The sequence below is a fragment of the Nematostella vectensis genome, chromosome 4 (genome assembly GCF_932526225.1).
Source record: "Nematostella vectensis chromosome 4, jaNemVect1.1, whole genome shotgun sequence".
Classification (NCBI taxonomy): Eukaryota; Metazoa; Cnidaria; class Anthozoa; order Actiniaria; family Edwardsiidae; genus Nematostella; species Nematostella vectensis.
In genome coordinates, this window is record NC_064037.1 from 18,229,218 (window position 1) to 18,246,894 (window position 17,677).

A 17,677-nucleotide genomic window follows, 5' to 3' on the forward strand; every position below is an offset into this window, starting at 1 on the left:
TTTCATTGATTACAAGCCGTGGGGACTTTTGTGAGTGGAGGTAAGACACAGTCATGCCTTGAATGGAGCCTAGTACTTGAGCGAAATTTGGTCCACTTGATGGATACCGGGTTTACTTGCGCTATTTTGTGTTATTACATTTCGCGTTAATATTTTATTACTAAATTACATGCCGCGTTTTCAAAACCACGATTTGTTTTGGTTTTCTGTTCCGTCATCAAGAAAACCATTCTGGGCCAATCAGAGTCTTGCCTGGCTTCCCTCTGGACGAGCTGCACTAGGCTAAAGTTGCCAAGAATCCGATTGGCTCAGACTAATTTGACGGGCGGAACAGATAATCCCAAAACCCAAAAACAAATCAATGATTTGAAAAAAGGACATCGCAATACATCAAAATCGGCTATAAAGATGTATAAAGATATTGCGTTAAGATTAAATTTTGCGTTAAAATTTTTCATTTTGCGGCGTGTAACGGGACTTTTCGTAAGAGTAGATGGGGGTTAACGTGATATCTTTTAGGGAAAATATAACTACCCTAAGTGTTCGAATTGCCCTTATTTGATTTCCTATGTCCCAGACTATGTGCTATTTTGTTAGAGGCCCTCATGTCAAAATCCGTAATCTTTCTACCCGGGGGTGGTGGGGGGGGGGGGGGGTACTCCCTTATATAAGCTATACGCATTTCAAAAAAAAATTAGCCAAAACTTTTCTTTTTTCACAGACGCGGTCGCTTCTATATAAGGAAACTAATATATTCCTTATTTGGTAAACCTGCATGATTCTTGTCATTTTTAAGGCTGCCGTATTCAAAAGAGAAAAATAGTAACTATGACCATCTTTAGTCAATGGAGAAAGCCTGTGAAAAGCAACTAAAATTGCTCGGTACCAGACCCCTCAAACGACAACGTTTTCTTCATACGGGGACGTGCCGCAGGACAGGGTATGCTTTTTACCTCTCTGTCCTGAACAGGGTATACATTTCAGGCCTCTGTCCTGAACAGGGTATTCATTTCAGGCCTCTCTGTCCTAAACAGGGTATACATTTCAGCCTCTTGTCCTGAACAGGGTACATAATTCTAAGCAAGGCTGTCCTAAACAGGGTACCGATTTGGTTTGCCTTGTTAAAACTCGTAACCGCTGATCCCGCCGCCGATCTGATTGCCTTGCTTGCTCTCACGTGCTAACCGGGTGCTTGGTTCTGAGATCGATTTTGCGATAAATAATAGCATTTTTCTAGACTAAGTAATTGGAGTTTAATGCTTGATGAAAGAAGGTATAAATCAATTAAGTGTTTCATTTTTAATTGTCCTAAACAGGGTCCTAAAATAAAGGGTGTTGTCCTAAAACAGGGTATGGTTTTTTCAAAATTTTTGTCCTAAACAGGGTCAGGTTTCAAAAACCCCAGCGGCACACCTATACCCAAACACAAGCTGAGTACCGCCCCCCCCCCCCCTCCTAGGTCTTCCTAGAACAATACCAAAAACGCTGTAAACTCATACAATATCGTGGCGGATAGTACGACTGTCAGTTTTACTTCACTTTTAACGTACTACCGTAGACCGTACTCTCAATGTACGGTCAACAGTACATTCTCAATGTCTAGGCGTTTAAGAGAGCCACTTTTTCGGCTGGGAAGGGTTTACTTGGGGAGGATAACACTCATCTTTATATAGGAACCCACACCCTCTGTTTATTTGCTACCATTTCGAAATGGTAGATTTGGGCAAGAAAACGGGCAGAATAGCAATTAAAGGGGCAGAAGGCTGATTTCCTTCAGGCCTGTCTTAGGGAAAAGGCGTGCGTTCTACAGGCCCGTACCCAGGGGAGGTAAAAGGGGTGCGTTCGCACCCCCTCCCCCCCCCCCCCCAACACACACACTGCAAAGTCCACTTTCGGTTCGCAATAAACGTGCTATTTGTAGACAAGACTATAAAGTGTAAGAGAATTACAAAAAATGGCATTTAAGATCACTTTTGGTACGTCATAAATCTAGTCAAACTATTTGGTAGCCAAATAATCGTCCCTTGGAGATACTGCAATGGCAATAAAATCACTTGTTCTTCCACCCCCCCCCCCCCCCCCTCCCTCCATACGCCCCCGGGTAATTAGTTCCTCTTGCGCACCCCCCAAAGAAATATATATACATTGAAAATTAATGTACGCGAGCACAACCAAGAAATCTTTCTACGTGCAATAGACATTTTTTACCTTGGAACTGCGAGGAATCCGTACCGTAGTTAAGAAGTAGCAGGCGCGTTCCCAGGATTAGCTGAGGGGGGGGGGGGGGGGGGGGAGCGGTGGGTGTGCGCAGTCATAAATATCATATGGACATATGGAGAAGCATGGTATTGATAGTATTGGAAGATTCCTTAATGAGAAATGACCCACTGTTTAGCCGCTGCGCACCCCCCTGGGTACGCGCCTGAGTAGAGAATAAGAGCAAATTTAAAAAAAATGTGCCTGGTTCAACCATTACAACTCAAGCACACCCAATTTTGGTGGGCCATCAGATAACAAGAAAACAAATGATCAACGAACAATTCTGGCTTGAGTGCGCCATTTCAGGGTAGGTATTAAATAGTGAAATCGGCAAAAATTGCATTGTCTAGTAATTGGTGTTATTGTTTCTCTCTCTGTCTAGACAGAGCACGCGTTTCTTTACTGGAGTTTTCAAATAATCTATAAATCGATGTCAATGCATTGTATACTAAGACTGCTAACTTGTTAAACATTAACAGAGATCACTGAGTGAATGAAGGTATCTAGCATATGGGCGAAGTGGGCGTTTAAGCGAGATTACAAGTGAGCTGCCCTGACTCCTTTTGGAATATCCACATCACAACCAGCGTGTCATTCTCTCTGTTTGCAAATGAAATATCAGAAGAAAGCGCTATAAGTCACGTCTACGAATCTACCTTCAAAGCATTTATAGCAGCGCACCCAAATGCCCCTCTACACAAATGGAAACGCACCTTAGTTTTCCGGCTTTAGTCATAGCGTCCAAACACTTCTATGAGTGGCTCCGGTATACCTGTGGTGCACAGGTAGACCGGAGAAGCATAGTAGATTTCCCCCCCACTCGACATTCCGTGTCAGAATAATGCAGTCTCTTGAAAGTAACTACATTACTGTGGTTCAAGCTAATATTGTCTTTTAAACAGTGGCAAAAGTTTTGAACAATATGTGTAATGGAAGACTTTAATGTAAACTGGAAAAACGCTGGGTGTGGTGAGAGGTAGGTAATATATCAGCAGCTGATGCGAGAGTCGCATGAAAGCAACATCATTTACTAGTACTAGTAAGTTAATTTGCTAACTTAGCTAATATATGAATTCCCGAAGGTCATTTGTTCGTCTTAAGTCTTAAAGTCTTAAAGTTTATAACCTTTTATAGCTTTCGCTAACGCAAAGGGGGGTAGCATTTTCCCGCGTTATTCAAAAAAAAAAAATTTAAGCTACCGCTCATTTAGCTCACGCTAGACCATGAGCGGCTACGCCTCATTTAGTTTTCCCAAACCCATCGTTTGTCCTTCCGTCCATCGTTTGAACGTCCTTATTTAATGAAGTTAATCGATTTTCTTTCTTTGATTTAGCCACGGCGAAAAAAATAATGCAAAAGCACTAGAAACATAAAAATACAAAAAAGTCAAATTACTGTAGGTTTTTACTGTAAATTTCAGGGTTTAATAATGAATTTAGCGATCCCGGATAGTGCAAAAGTGTATTCATTTTTATTATTTTTTTACTTGGGAGACGTATAGCGAAATTATGGCGAAATTCGCCGCGGGTGACCATAGGCTACCCGCGCGGTGACCAAAACAACTATTTGTTGAATGCCTGGTTACCTAGTAAGTAGAACCTCGTAAACCAAAGATGGCGTCGTCAAAAAATGATGTAAAAAACGTAAAAATACCCCGAGGAAAGCCTAAATCCGGACGAGTTTGGAAAAGCGAGAAAAAGAAGTAAGTTCTAAAGCGTCTTCTATGTTATTATTTTCAGTTTTCAAATATATAACGAAGTGAGAATAACTTTGGAAATATGTAAGCTTAATACAGACACGTGTAGTCTTTTGTTTTGTATGATAGACTGGACGGCATAAGAAGTATCTGAGATAAATAAAGCTTAATGAATATGAATTTCGTAAAAGTAGATTGCCTATAAAACGATGTCATAGGCGTCCAGAAGTTTATTACTATTTAATTCGATTTCATGTGTGATGTGGTTGGAGATTCAAATTTCCCTAAAAAGGGTTTTATGTTCTTAAAGAATATTACCTGCCTACAGATCCGGTACACTGATATTGTTATATGCCGTCTAATTTTAGCAGTCTAACTAGTTATTCCTAGACTTGTAATTTCATCTTGTGGTACAAATAAAATCATATTGTATTTCTATACCTGCCAAATCTCCTAGTTTTTAGCCTTCATCTCCCGGCCAAAAAAATCGAAACTTCCTATACATTTACTGTAATCTACCAGGAAAATTCCTCGATAATTTCTTATACAGTTCTTTTATTATTCTTCTATTCTTTTATATTATTCTTCTATTATTATTCCTGTACATTTACTGTAATCTACCAGGAAAATTCCTTGATAATTTCTTATACTGCAGTTCTTTTATTTGAAGCACAATCTGCCGTTTTTTAAGCTTTTAGTAAAGTATGATCATTATGTAGAAGTCTTCCTCAAACCAGCATTGACTGTTGCTTTATTGTTGTTCAGTTAGTTAATCTTTCTCCAAAACAGGAAGTCCACTGTGATTAATGTCAAACCACTCCACTCATCATGGAAGAAAAAACAGAAAGACAGACTGCAACTGAAATTATTGAAATCTTATGAAAAAGAGCTTAAAGACAATGCAAGAAATGCCAAGGAGGTATCTAATATTTAGCCTATATTACACCACTCATAATCAATTATGACAGGGACCACTGGCAAGGTGTTGGCCAAATCAAGTATTCCCAACATCTGCCAACACTTCTGGACATGGTGTCCTAGCAGTGGCAGGGTTGCTGGGTCATCATCTTGCCTGGCTGTTTGCATGGTTCGTTTGCATGGTTCAGTTGCATGGTTTGCTTGCATGGTTCGTTTGCATGGTTTGTTTGCATGGTTCGTTTGCATGGTTCGTTTGCATGGGGCTTTAAAGCTTAGAGGTTTAAAAGGACCTGAAATAAACCATTACGCAAGCACATTTTATCCAAACCATGCAATTATATCATATATCAATCATATAATATAAAATCTACCTTTATTTCTTATGTATGGCTTAAAATAAATTTAAATAAAAAAAAGTCAGAAACAGGTAGTGTAGATGATACTGTAGATGTCTTTGAAAGAATTTAGATACCACACCCAGCGAGTGAAAGCTTATGCAAAATGTCTTCTTTCATTCAATACATGCTTGTTAGCATAGTGTGTCTTCGAATTTTGATATCTAGTTTCATTCAAAAGTATATTTCAAAGTTGCAGTATGCAAATTTCAGCCATATCATGTATTCAAAGTGAACTAACCTTTGATTGATTTAGAATTTTTATAGCTGTGCACACACTTTGCAACAAGCTATTGCACAGACAGACTGCCAATTCACATGCAAATCAGAGCAATCTGTATGGTACATATATTTAGTGTGTTTTGGTTAAGTTTTTTTTAGTAATGTGCTTTCAAATATTTCTTGATGCTAAATCCCTCTACCTGATTTTTTACCTTTGACACCTAATTAGAACATGCTTGTCTGTTTATAATTCCCCTTTTGTTATTGTAAAAATCTTATTTTCAGTACTTCTGTTCAACTCTAGCATAACCCTAAGTGCAGTATTTCTTGTAAAATATTTTAAAGCGCGCCAAGAGAGTCTTCCATGCTCAGAACAATTGGCATAAAACCATTGCGTTGTTGATACCATGGAGGCTGAGAAAACCACACTCTGTTTTGATATAGTTGAAATGGAGATTCTTAAAATTTTTATTGTGGTCTGTCAGTAGTTAGGCATCTTGGTTGCGGGTTGAACAGTGGTTGTTATTTTGGTCTATATTAGTAGTTAGACAACTTGGTCGCTAGCTATATAGCGGTTGTTATAGGGGTCTGTAGTATGTTGTAAGTAGGCATCTTGGTTGCTGGCTGTATAGCGGTTGTTATAAGGGTCTGGTAGTAGATAGGCAACTTGGTCGCTAGCTGTATAGCTGTTGTTATAGGGGTCTGTAGTATGTTGTAAGTAGGCATCTTGGTCGCTAGCTGTATAGCTGTTGTTATTGTGACCTGTAGTAAGGCAATTTGCTTGATGTTTGTATAGTTGTTGCTGTAGGAGTGTATGAGTTGTCTTTTTGTTGCAAACCCCTTTTTTCAGTCATTGGGGTAATGTTCTTAGTGTCGTGCAGTCCACAGAGAAATCATTTAGATAAATAATGAATAAAGATAGAGAAATCATTTACATAAATGATGAATAAAGATAGAGAAATCATTTAGAAAAATAATGAATGAAGATAGAGAAATCATTTAGATAAATATTGAATGAAGATAGAGAAATCATTTAGAAAAATAATGAATAAAGATAGAGAAATCATTTAGTTAAATAATAAATGAAGATAGAGAAATCATTTAGATGAATGATGAATAAAGATAGAGAAATCATTTAGATAAATAATGAATGAAGATAGAGAAATCATTTAGATAAATAATGAATAAAGATAGGGAAATCATTTAGATAAATAATGAATAAAGATAGAGAAATCAATTAGATAAATAATGAATAAAGATAGAGAAATCGTTTAGATAATTAATGAATAAAGATAGAGAAATCATTTAGATAAATAATGAATGAAAATAGAGAAACCATTTAGATAAATAATGAATAAAGATAGGGAAATCATTTAGATAAATAATGAATGAAGATAGAGAAATCATTTAGATAAATAATGAATAAAGATAGGGAAACCATTTAGATAAATAATGAATAAAGATAGAGAAATCATTTAGATAAATAATGAATAAAGATATAATAGGAAATGTTTGTTGGATGTGCTGGTTGTCTGTACCTGGTACCTGGAGGCTGGATAAACAGGAAATACTGAAGGATGCTGGGTAGTGGGCATATAAAGGAGGGGGAACAGTTTTGCTTTCTCTTTGCTGTGTTTTACTTTGATACCTTTTTTAGCAATTAACTTGGGTAATTGGGCAAATGCTTGTCTATTGGTAACCTTTCTTTAGATGTGTAACAAGGATTTCAATTGCAGGAAAGAAGGAAACGGACTATGGAAAAGCAAAAGAGGAGAGAGGAGAATGAAAGAAAGTCCCAAGTAGTCCAAGTGGTGAGTTATACAAACGCTTGATTATGGAATTCTTATCCCTTACAAATGTGACAAAGAGGGCTTTTTACAGTAAAAGCTAAGGAGCTAAGCAGAAAACATTGGTACCCATAAGTAGCATGGTGCTGAACAGCAAGTGTATTGTAAGTATATTATAACAAGTACATTGTGTATTATAACAAGTACACTGTGTGTCTAGGTACTGTATATTATAATAAGTATACTGTTTAAAGTAATACATGTGTGTAAGTAATAAGTACACTGTGTATGTAAGTATAATAATTTATACTGTGTATGTAAGTATGTTATAATAAGTATACTGTGTGTGTAAGTATATCAAAATAAGTATACTGTGTGTGTAAGTATATCAAAATAAGTATACTGTGTGTAATTATATTATAATACAGTACCGCTCGGGAACATATGTACATGTGTTCGCGAAAATTGCGAACAGCGGTCGCGAAATTCGCGAATAGTGTTCACAATAGACAGTTAGGGTCATCAATAAAATTGGAGGTATCAGTTTACCTTATTATTATGCAAAATGGTGGCCATAGCCTCAGCGAGAGAACCACGCAGAAAACGTTCTTTTGTCGTCGAAATAATACTCCTACCCATGATTTGTTGCGTTTACTGCATGCTAGAGGAACCCGGACGCCTTGTTGTAAAGAGAATCAGTGCGATCATGGGCGAGAAAATATTTATTTTAAGATTTACGGCCAAGGTCACTCAAAATTTCGCCCTAATATGTGCCCGATCGATCTGAGAAAGTTGGAATTTTCGTTGGGTCTAGACGGTGTCAGCAAAAAAGGGAATACATCGGCAGAATCTACAATAGTTTGTCATCATTTTGATGCTTTGAAAAAGCGAATACCTTATGGGTACCCCATGGGTACCCTTCCATTTAGTTTTTGTTTACGTTTTCGCAAGTGACATGATGTATCATGGAATCTCATGTTCAGTACCTGAGAGCGTGTTTGAGGTAACTCGCATACATCAAAGTCGCAGAAGAAAGGTAGTAGACTAAAACAAGCAAGAAGCAGAGTTGTGGTAAACCACTTTTGTCTTGTCTTCCCTTTTCTTTTTTATTGGGGTGCTTTGCGAGCAGCTACGAGGATAATCGTTGAAATTGAAAGGGACTGGCCTATGAAGAGTGGGATATTCAATATTCTGCAGTATTCTGCATTGTATAACTATTTTATACCATGCTAGATGGCAACTTATTTTATGTAAATCCAGTACATAATGCAAAGTTTAAGTGGATACTGCCAAATAAACATAGCGATTTCTGCATTCTGATTTGCCATATTTTCTTTTGGTTAGTATAAAGATACATGCTTACATTTAATGACTTCTGCATGGAAAGGAATCAGAAGTTTAGTGCTTATACATTTAATAGCTGTTATCTTTTCTTTTAAAATGGTGGAATGTTCATGCGATTCGTAGCCCAGGTGGCTCTCCACATGCTGAATTAGCATCTCCAGTGCCTGCCGAGCCTTGTTTCCGTAGATGGACGTTTCTTTAATTTCAGATCTTGCATTTTGTTTTCCATGGAGCATGCAAACTCGCCGCTTACGATGGCAAGCTTCTGCATGATGATCGGCTTCCTCGCAGCAGCAGCTAGAATTGGGTCAAGATAATGTGGCCTTCAGGATATTTCTTTTTGCTATTTCATCCTCAAAAGTTGTTAAATAGACGTAGGTCTGGTTATTTTTGTGTGTGGCCCAAATCCTCTCACTTAAAACTTTTCGGTCGACACATAAGATTTCGACGAGTGTTCTGTCATGCTTGATTTCTTTCAAACTTGCTTGGTCCACGTAAATAATAATCTTTCTTTGTCTTTTGAGTAACATGATAGCCGAATCAAGTTTTTTCTTGTTTTTTTGTTAACATTATTTTATTTCCAAATCCGGTCGGGTCAGCAATTTGGTTCCTTAAAACATAACTTTTTATTATATACATACCGAGATTTGCGCGCCAAAAACCATTGTGATAAAACTAGTCTCTTCGCGCTAGAGAAGCCAGCTGATTGGTCGTACGTTTTTTTTTACTAGTGAAAAACGCCGTATCGGCGTTCTGATTGGCTATATCATTATTTTCACTTGTGAGCAAAGTCGATTCGTTTGCTCGACGACTCGCGCGAAACTTTTTGATGTGTCTCAGTTCGCCCGCCATTCCTTTTTTACTTTAGTAAGATGGCTGCAAAACAGTCGACTACCCGTTTTCAGAGCCTAGATTCGTCAATAGAAGAGTTCATAGACGGACATGAAAACGAAAATACAAAGAAGAAGACCAAACACGATGTTGCTCTGTTCCATGAATTTCTTGTTTTGAAAGGCGAGACGAGACAAATGGAAGAATTGACTCCTTTTGCATTTTGTCTATTTTGCCGTTTTAGTATTTGTGTGGGTTGTGGCATTTATTTTGGAAAAATTCTATCCGTTTTGTTTCATGTAATATGGATTTATTAGCGACACGCGAGCGAAAGCCCTTTGACGATTGTTGTTTTGTTAACCTGCTGCATTGCGAAGTTAAAATCATTTTTATACATTAATTTCAAGCAAAAAGGAAGGGATGTGATATGTTATTCAGTAAATATGTTTTTTTTTATTCTCAAATGAAAAAAACTCGTACCAGACGACAGATTTTTTTACTGATACGGAACTATGCCCGCTGCTACGGAACTACCCCCACCATGTGCAAACAGAAAATACCATATAAATCAATGAAATTTGAAAATGTGTAGTCTCTTCTGTGCATATTATATGCATAAGTTAATTTGCAGTCGTCTCAGAAAAAATGAGCATTGGGCACTCCGCAAAAAAGAGCAATTTTAATATGAAGTGATACGGATTTGGTCATCGTACTGTATTCGTAATAAAAAAGACGAAGCGTTCAAAACATTCCTTTCCTAATATAATCCCCTCCCTTACAGTATTTATTATAAGTCCAGCGCTTACTTCACTTAGCGGAGATATCGACTAAAGCTTGTAACGCTTTGAGTGAGCCAAAGTGAATATCAGTTAGCCCTGAGTCATACGTTCCCGTTCGCCGAACCGTTAGTTTGGATCTGTTCACGAACAGCCTAGCTGTTCGCGAAAGTTTCGCGTACATATGTTCGAGAGCGGTACTGTAAGTATACTGTGTGTGTAAGTATATTATAATAATTGAATAATTTAGTTGCTAAATTAATGAATTGTTTGATTCTTCTTATCTTTTGAAACTATTAGTTTAAGCATTTTCTTATTCTTACCCCTCGAATGGATCATAACCATCACGCATCTGCTGAATCTTGACAATCTCAATTTATTTGCAGATTAAAAACACTTCTAAAATCAAAAAGATGAAGAAGAAGCAGCTGAGATACATAGAAAATAGATAGAAACATTTTGTACCTATTTGTATATGTTTTTAGATTGAAGTTTACCAAGTTTCTCATCTCATCAAAAGACTGAAAGTTTTTTATAGCTCTGAGGAGATATATGCCTTTGTTCAATAAGTTTTACACACACTGCCAAACCAAACGAGTAAGGGTAACCCAAAATAAGGAGTACAGAGGGTTAATCCACAGTGACCATTGATATTGGGTTAACACAACTCGCTATCTTGAGTAAGCACAACCCTTGGTTTGGGTTAACCTGACCCAAATTTTGGGTAAGCGCTGCTCGTTACCCAAAGAACTGGGTTACGGTTACTCAAGATTTGAGTTACGACAACTCATTGGGAATGAATCCATATTAACCCATTATATTGCGAAAAGAGCCCAGTTACCCAAATTTTTGATTAAGCGCTACTCGACCATTGCGTTACGACAACTCGTTGAAATTGCAATCATATCTAATCAAATATTTAATACATCATTCTAGTTCTACTAGCATAAATCTAGTACAAGAAAATGCCAACACAATATCCCAACTCCAAGGTTTATTTAGATGTTTTTATTGGGGCTTGTTAACGTGCATAAACCGAGCTCTCTCGGATGTGTTAAATACAAAAACTTATCTTGCATCAAAATAGAGAACATTTTGAATCTGGGCATTTTCATACATTTTCTTTTTGGACTGATTCGTTATGAAATTCTGAATCAAATTGTGTTAATAAATTGAACTTTGATATTTGACAATTTTCTTGTTCATTTAAAAAAAACCGTTTATCAATCAGTCGCTGCAGGAAGCCAGGAGGAGTTGATTTGCTCAACTACTGTAATTCTACCCTAATTACCTCATGCAGCCAGAATGTAGAATGCTTGACATCCAGCAGCTTTTGTTCTTAAATTAAGAATGAAATTGTGTTCATAAATTCAATTTTCAATTTTCAATTTTCTATCATAAAAAAAACGTTTAACAATAAGTTGCTGCAGGAAGGCAGGAGGAGTTGATTTGCTCAACAAATCGTATTATGGGTGCAGGTATCTTCCTGCCATCATGGATGCCAAGCAAGCATTTTTGAAGAAACAAAAAAAAAAGCTCTGTATTCCTGGAGGATACTCAAACATAAAAATATAATACACGGCGATTAGGCAAAGTGTTGCCTTTACATATCCTTAACGTCACATATCTGTTGCCCATTGGCAACAATAGAAACACTTTCTCGGCTTTCAAACTCTCCAGATACCAGAATCTTTGGCGCTTTGCTCGACAGCTCCATCGTACGAATGTCACTCTCTGCCTGTAAACGTTAAAACAAAGACTATAAATAAATGAAACTAATAAATAGTAAATAACATTGTGGGGCTGGGTCATTATGTGAGGCCAAATTTTCAAACGTCACTATCGCCCAATGTGCACCAAATTGCTTTGATAACACATCTTAAACTGTAAATTCCTGGCAGTGGATTTATTACCCTGTCCAATTTCGTGTGTTCTTTAGTCTGTTCTGATTAATGATTAAATCTGATAGCACTCGATAAGTATAAAATGAACATAAAAAAACATGGAAATGAAGCATATGAGCTTACTGCAAATAAGTTTGATTTGCCATTGTGTGACCAAACACTTAGGAAATTTGACTATGCTTCCAAGGTACCAAGCCCCCAAGTCAATCATAACTTATATGTTTTGATACCTGGATCGAAACATCAAACAATTTGCTGTGCTATGTATCTAGGAATAACCTTTATAAAAATGAAGGTTTTGTTAAGATTACTGTTTCCGATGCAAATGGACTGCGAGCCTGCTAAATTCACTATTTGAGAGGTGCTGTTGGTGGTACGGAAATTCTCGTCAAACCAACTTTAGATATTGTGCATTCGACCTTTAGACCATGTGAAAAGAGCAAGGAAATTAGTTACTAAAAAGGAAAATGTGCCAATATCTCAGAATTCTCCTTACAAAGATTTTTATAAGACTTCCTCTAGTGTTGTCCATGGTCGAATGTACATAAGTTTGTCAAAAATATTCCTACAGCGAACAGCATTTCACAAAATAGTGAATTCAACAGGTTCACCATTCTGTTGCAAAGGAAACAGCAATGTAAACAAACTCTGCATTTTCATAAAGTTCATTCCTTAGTAGCTATACGACACGGATAAATGGTTTGAGGCTCCAATCCCTGTAGCAAAAGATACAAATTAAGATTGACTGGGTGGTTGGGGACTTCGGAAACAGTGTTGAATCCCCTTATGATGTCCATCTTTCTAGTGGATCTCCCAGCAAACATAAATAAACCAGCTCCTAAGTATTTTTCACTAACACGCTGGATGCATCTTTTGGCTTTTCCAATCCATCCTCAGCACATGATTTTCCACATGAAAGAGCAAAGCTTTCGGTTTTTACTCAAATTCCTTTTGTGACAATACTGTAATTTTATGTAAATTTTGTTTGTGCCTCAGGAAAGTCAAAAGATGCAGCAGTAAAATATTCATGTATTTACTTACAGGCACAATTTCGATGAATTCTTTCTCCTCTTTCTTTTTGCTGTTTTTGCTATGCAGCAAGAAGGGCAAAATAGCCAGGGCAACCGCACATTTTTCGCCTAAACAAAAAGGCAAGACTAGGTATTTATATGCAACTTGAAAAGAATGTAAGATAAGTGAGCAGTAAGATTGGACTATCTACTACTATTACTCCTGCTCATTGACATGGAAACACAACTGATAACTTACCTTTCGATGGCTCAACATCATCATCATTGTCCCAAGGAGACCAAGGTAGCCGTCTAACACCGTCTTTGTGGCTTAAATTTTGTGGCTTTTTGCCAAATTGAGGATGCCATCTACCATTTGCTCAAGGTTTGAGCGAAGTATGGCAGACACATCAAGGACTCCCAGCACCCGCTTAAACTCTTCAATAATCTGTAATAGAAACACTTTTCTCAATAATGATACTCTTGGATGTTTACCTAAAGTAAAATAGCCAAAGTAGTTTCAAAGTCACTTGCACTCCATGAGATGTACCAACTGGATATTTGAGTAAATACAGTAGCATACAGTATGATACTCTAAAAAAGCCCTTTCTATAAAAAGTGAATATCTATAGCAATTGGTTGTTTTTCACTATTTGATAGAATTCATGAAAATCCCACAACAAATGTGTGTGCAGTAACAAGCCAAATATTGTTAAATTTTAAACTTTTGAAAACAATTAAGCATTCACCAAATAGGACATTAGTGTTTCATTATAAGTTGGGCTCAACTATCTTGAGCCATGGTCAATACCATGGCTGATGGGCATAAATACTGTACATTTACCTGGTTGCAGTCAAACAATGCAGGATATTCCGATTGAATATCCCGTATATTGGGGTTCGAATTCATCAAACGCCTTCTGTCGGGGAAGGTCAGCGCCATACGCCTGTTGACCTTCTTAAAGTCAGGAGTCCGTCGCTCCCACTCATTTTGGAGGGACTCCTTATGCCGTTGCATAGACGCCTCATCCTCCCCCTCAGGGTATGGTGGCTCCCAATTCAAAGCCCCTCTTCTGACATGTTGGGCCGTCTTTTCTGCACTTGTTTCTATTTTCCGTTTGTGAAGAACAACCTCCGGGTCTTCTGGCACCTTCTTGCGGTCATTTTTGAATTTATCTGCTATCTTGCCATACCACGAGTCCTACCACGAGCCATACCACGAGTCATACCACGAGCCATACCACGAGCCATACCACGAGCCATACCACGAGCCATACCACGAGCCATACCACGAGTCCTACAATGAAATTCAGATGGTAATATGTGAGTGGCCAAAGGCAAGTGAAGCGATTCATAGATTTATTCTTATTTGGACTGGTATGTAAGCACACTCAGCTGCCATAAGCAATGATAATCCATTATTTCATTACCGATAAAAATAAAGCATTATCAGTCAACTATGCATGTGATTAGTTAACAAAAAGATCACATTTTTGTGTACGTTTATCCTCTAATAGATGCAGATGCAGCAAATTATGAACAAAAAAGGTATGCAATGAGATACGGTTAAGGTAATTCCCTTGAAATAGTTCTACAACCCAGATTTTTTTAAAACTTGGCATAAACAATATTGAAGTTAAGGGATTTCAAAAAATGTATTTAAAAAATGGGGGTACTGACCTCGTTTTCACAGGGGCGTAGAGTTGACGCGTTTTTACTGATCGTGCAAGAAAAAATCCCAACTCTTGGTTTAAAAAAGAGCGCCTATAGTCTTTAGAAAATTAAGTTCTGTTTGTCGAGCTGCCAAAATCCGATCTCCTAAACAATAACCCGTAGTATGTTCAAAACAAATCACATTTTAAGAGATCGCACTAAAAGACATTGTTTTCGACACTATTCATACGGTAAAAGGCGCCATTTTGAAGTATTTTTACGGCTTTTAAGAGAAATAACAAAATTTCTACAACCCAACTTTTTTTCTTATTTTAGTATATCATTTTTCCGTATATATTTGAGCAAATAAAAAATGGGGGTAACCGACTTCTGTCTTCTGTCAAAGCGATTTTAAGTAAAAAACGCGCGCCTTTTGCTGTGTTTTCTTGTACAACTGTGGCGCGCGCGCACTTAATACACCGGAAAATTCGAACAAAAGCGCGCGCCACTATGCGCAGAAGGGGTGCGCAGTGCAATTCAAGGGAATTACCTTAAGTTGTGACATCTGTGCATCTATTTGAGGAAACATGAACATAACTGATAATGCCTTTTTTTATTGATTACAATTAGGATACACCATAATTGAAGACTTACATATCCTGAACCAACATATTTGTCTTTCAAAAATGGGTAGGTTCTGATTATTTCCAGTGCAAGTGCAGTCATCTGGTCCCTTGTGGGATACCTTTAAAAAAATCAAAACATTGTTACCACTTGGTGAACTTGTTCAATTTTCAGATAAGAGATTATTGACATCCATAATATTGATGCAATACAAATTGAAAAGAAATTATGTTAGAGTATACATTGATAAATAGCACCAATCTGAGTCCCTGAAAACTTTGCCTTCTAATGGAAAATAAAAATAGTTTTTTTTTAAATGAGTATTTCCTTTACTTGATGTTGTTATACAACCACCTCTTTCCTAGCTGCCGCTACAACAGTGAACATTACAATTAACATGCATCAACATATTATTTTTATTGTAATTAGACAGGACCACCTACCAGGTGAACTGGGAGTAGTCCTCCACAATCCTTTCCACAACAGCTGTGCGGAGCTTTGTTGTAAGCTCTTGCTTATTAGCAAGAGCGATGTTAACATCTGCCCTACTAATGTAGATGGCCAAGGTGTCTTTTCTTTGAGTACCACCGATGGTGATGGTGATGCCATGGCAGGTCTTTTTCTATAATACATTAAAAAACTCTTTTGCGCATTGAGGAAATAGTGTTCGCACCGACTTCTAGTTCACAGCTTGCTGGATATTTATCGGTTCTTGTAGAAGAGCACCTATCTGAATTCCAACGAATCCATAACCGGAGGGCAATTCCAAAGTAGCACTACATGGTTCATTACCCAAAGCATTTGCTTAGGTATTAAGGTTTAGAAAGTGTTCAGTACAAGGGTAAAGGTGTGTCCAGTGGAAAGGGGGAAGGTTTGCAATGGGTATTTTGAAAAAGGTGCTAAAGTTTTTCAAAAAACTGAGAAAGAATTTAAGCTGTTAAGTGACTTTTAAGCTTTTGCTTGAATTTTTAAATGTTTCAGATGTCTGTTGTCACCCCTAGACATCTTTGTTAACCACTAAAGAGCTTTTTTTTGCGGCCATTTGCAATAAGTTCTAATCTATTGGTTAACCTAATTCATAATTAAATAAATGTTGTTAATTTTCAGAACTGGACCACTTGTGAGAAACTGGTCAATGCGCTTTGAAGCAAAGTATTATTATTTCAAAAGGCTTGTTGATAGAGTGAACAACTTCAAAAATATCACTTACTCATTAGCCAAGCGCCACCAAGCTCTTCAATGCTACCTCCTACAGGCCTCAAATAATGCCACAGCACTAAGAAGATATTTAGAGGTTGGATCAGGTAATTGCAAACTCAAATTAATACAAATTAAACACAAGATAAAGATTTGGAGTATTAATTTCAAACTCAGAGGAATTTTTTTGGTCCTGAAAGGTGGGATCCAGGATTTACCAAAGTGGGGGGAGAGGCACCAATATATGGAATAACATATGATGAGTGGTAAATTGGTGATTTTAATCTCCTGCTATATGCATTTCTTCTAAAGTTCCTTGGATCTGCCACTGTGTTTTTAAGAAATATATAATTTTGATTGTTTCATGAAGTAAGCTTAGCATTAAAAAAATAAATATTTTTTCCAGGGCATCATGGGTCAAAGTACGTGCTACAAGAGGGGAAGCATTATTGTAACAGCTTTGCATCATGGGGAACCTTTATTTGGGAAAAATTTGCAAAGTGTTACTTGTAGATGGTGCATCTGTTGTGCTTGAGTACTTCAAAGCTCGCAATGATGGCTTTGTAGAACATCTGAATGCTTACAGAGTTACTACTACAAACGAACAAGGTTTTGTTAGGCAGAGAGACTTGTTTGACTTCCAACCACTAGACATAGTAACTGGGTATGGCCGCTATGTCAACCAGCTTTTCGTTGTACTACGGTACAGGTTAGATTATCTTCAATGAAATAATCTCTTTGTTAAATACATATTTGTGTCCCGAAGAATGAAACATAAGGGCCTGTAATCTGCAACTTTTGCTCAAGGGAGGACCTCCCTTACCTCCCTCCCCACCCACCCCAATATTTTTCAAAATTGCAAATAAAAAAAAAATTAAAAAATAAATAAAAATATAAGGAAATAACCAGAGGGATGTAGCTTACCTTTAAGGGGTATATATTTGTGTCAATATAGGGTATATATGTACATATCTTGTTAAATAAACCTGCATTTTTCCAAGGGATACAAAAAAGATTCTATTACTATACAAGTTTGCTGGTAAACATAAGCCTAAAAATAC

General features: G+C 37.3%; 1 protein-coding gene and 1 pseudogene across 1 annotated transcript; one reads left to right on the top strand and one right to left on the bottom strand.

The window, feature by feature from the left end:
- Positions 1-3,815: 3,815 nt before the first annotated feature.
- LOC5504279 (coiled-coil domain-containing protein 86) lies at positions 3,816-11,418 on the top strand. Its single transcript, XM_001625158.3, has 4 exons — positions 3,816-3,961; positions 4,745-4,874; positions 7,227-7,301; positions 10,615-11,418. The coding sequence occupies exons 1-4, from the start codon at positions 3,873-3,875 to the stop codon at positions 10,678-10,680; spliced, it is 360 nt and encodes a 119-aa protein (XP_001625208.1). The 5' UTR covers positions 3,816-3,872; the 3' UTR covers positions 10,681-11,418.
- On the bottom strand, positions 11,208-17,421 carry LOC5504278 (annotated as a pseudogene).
- Positions 17,422-17,677: the final 256 nt, after the last annotated feature.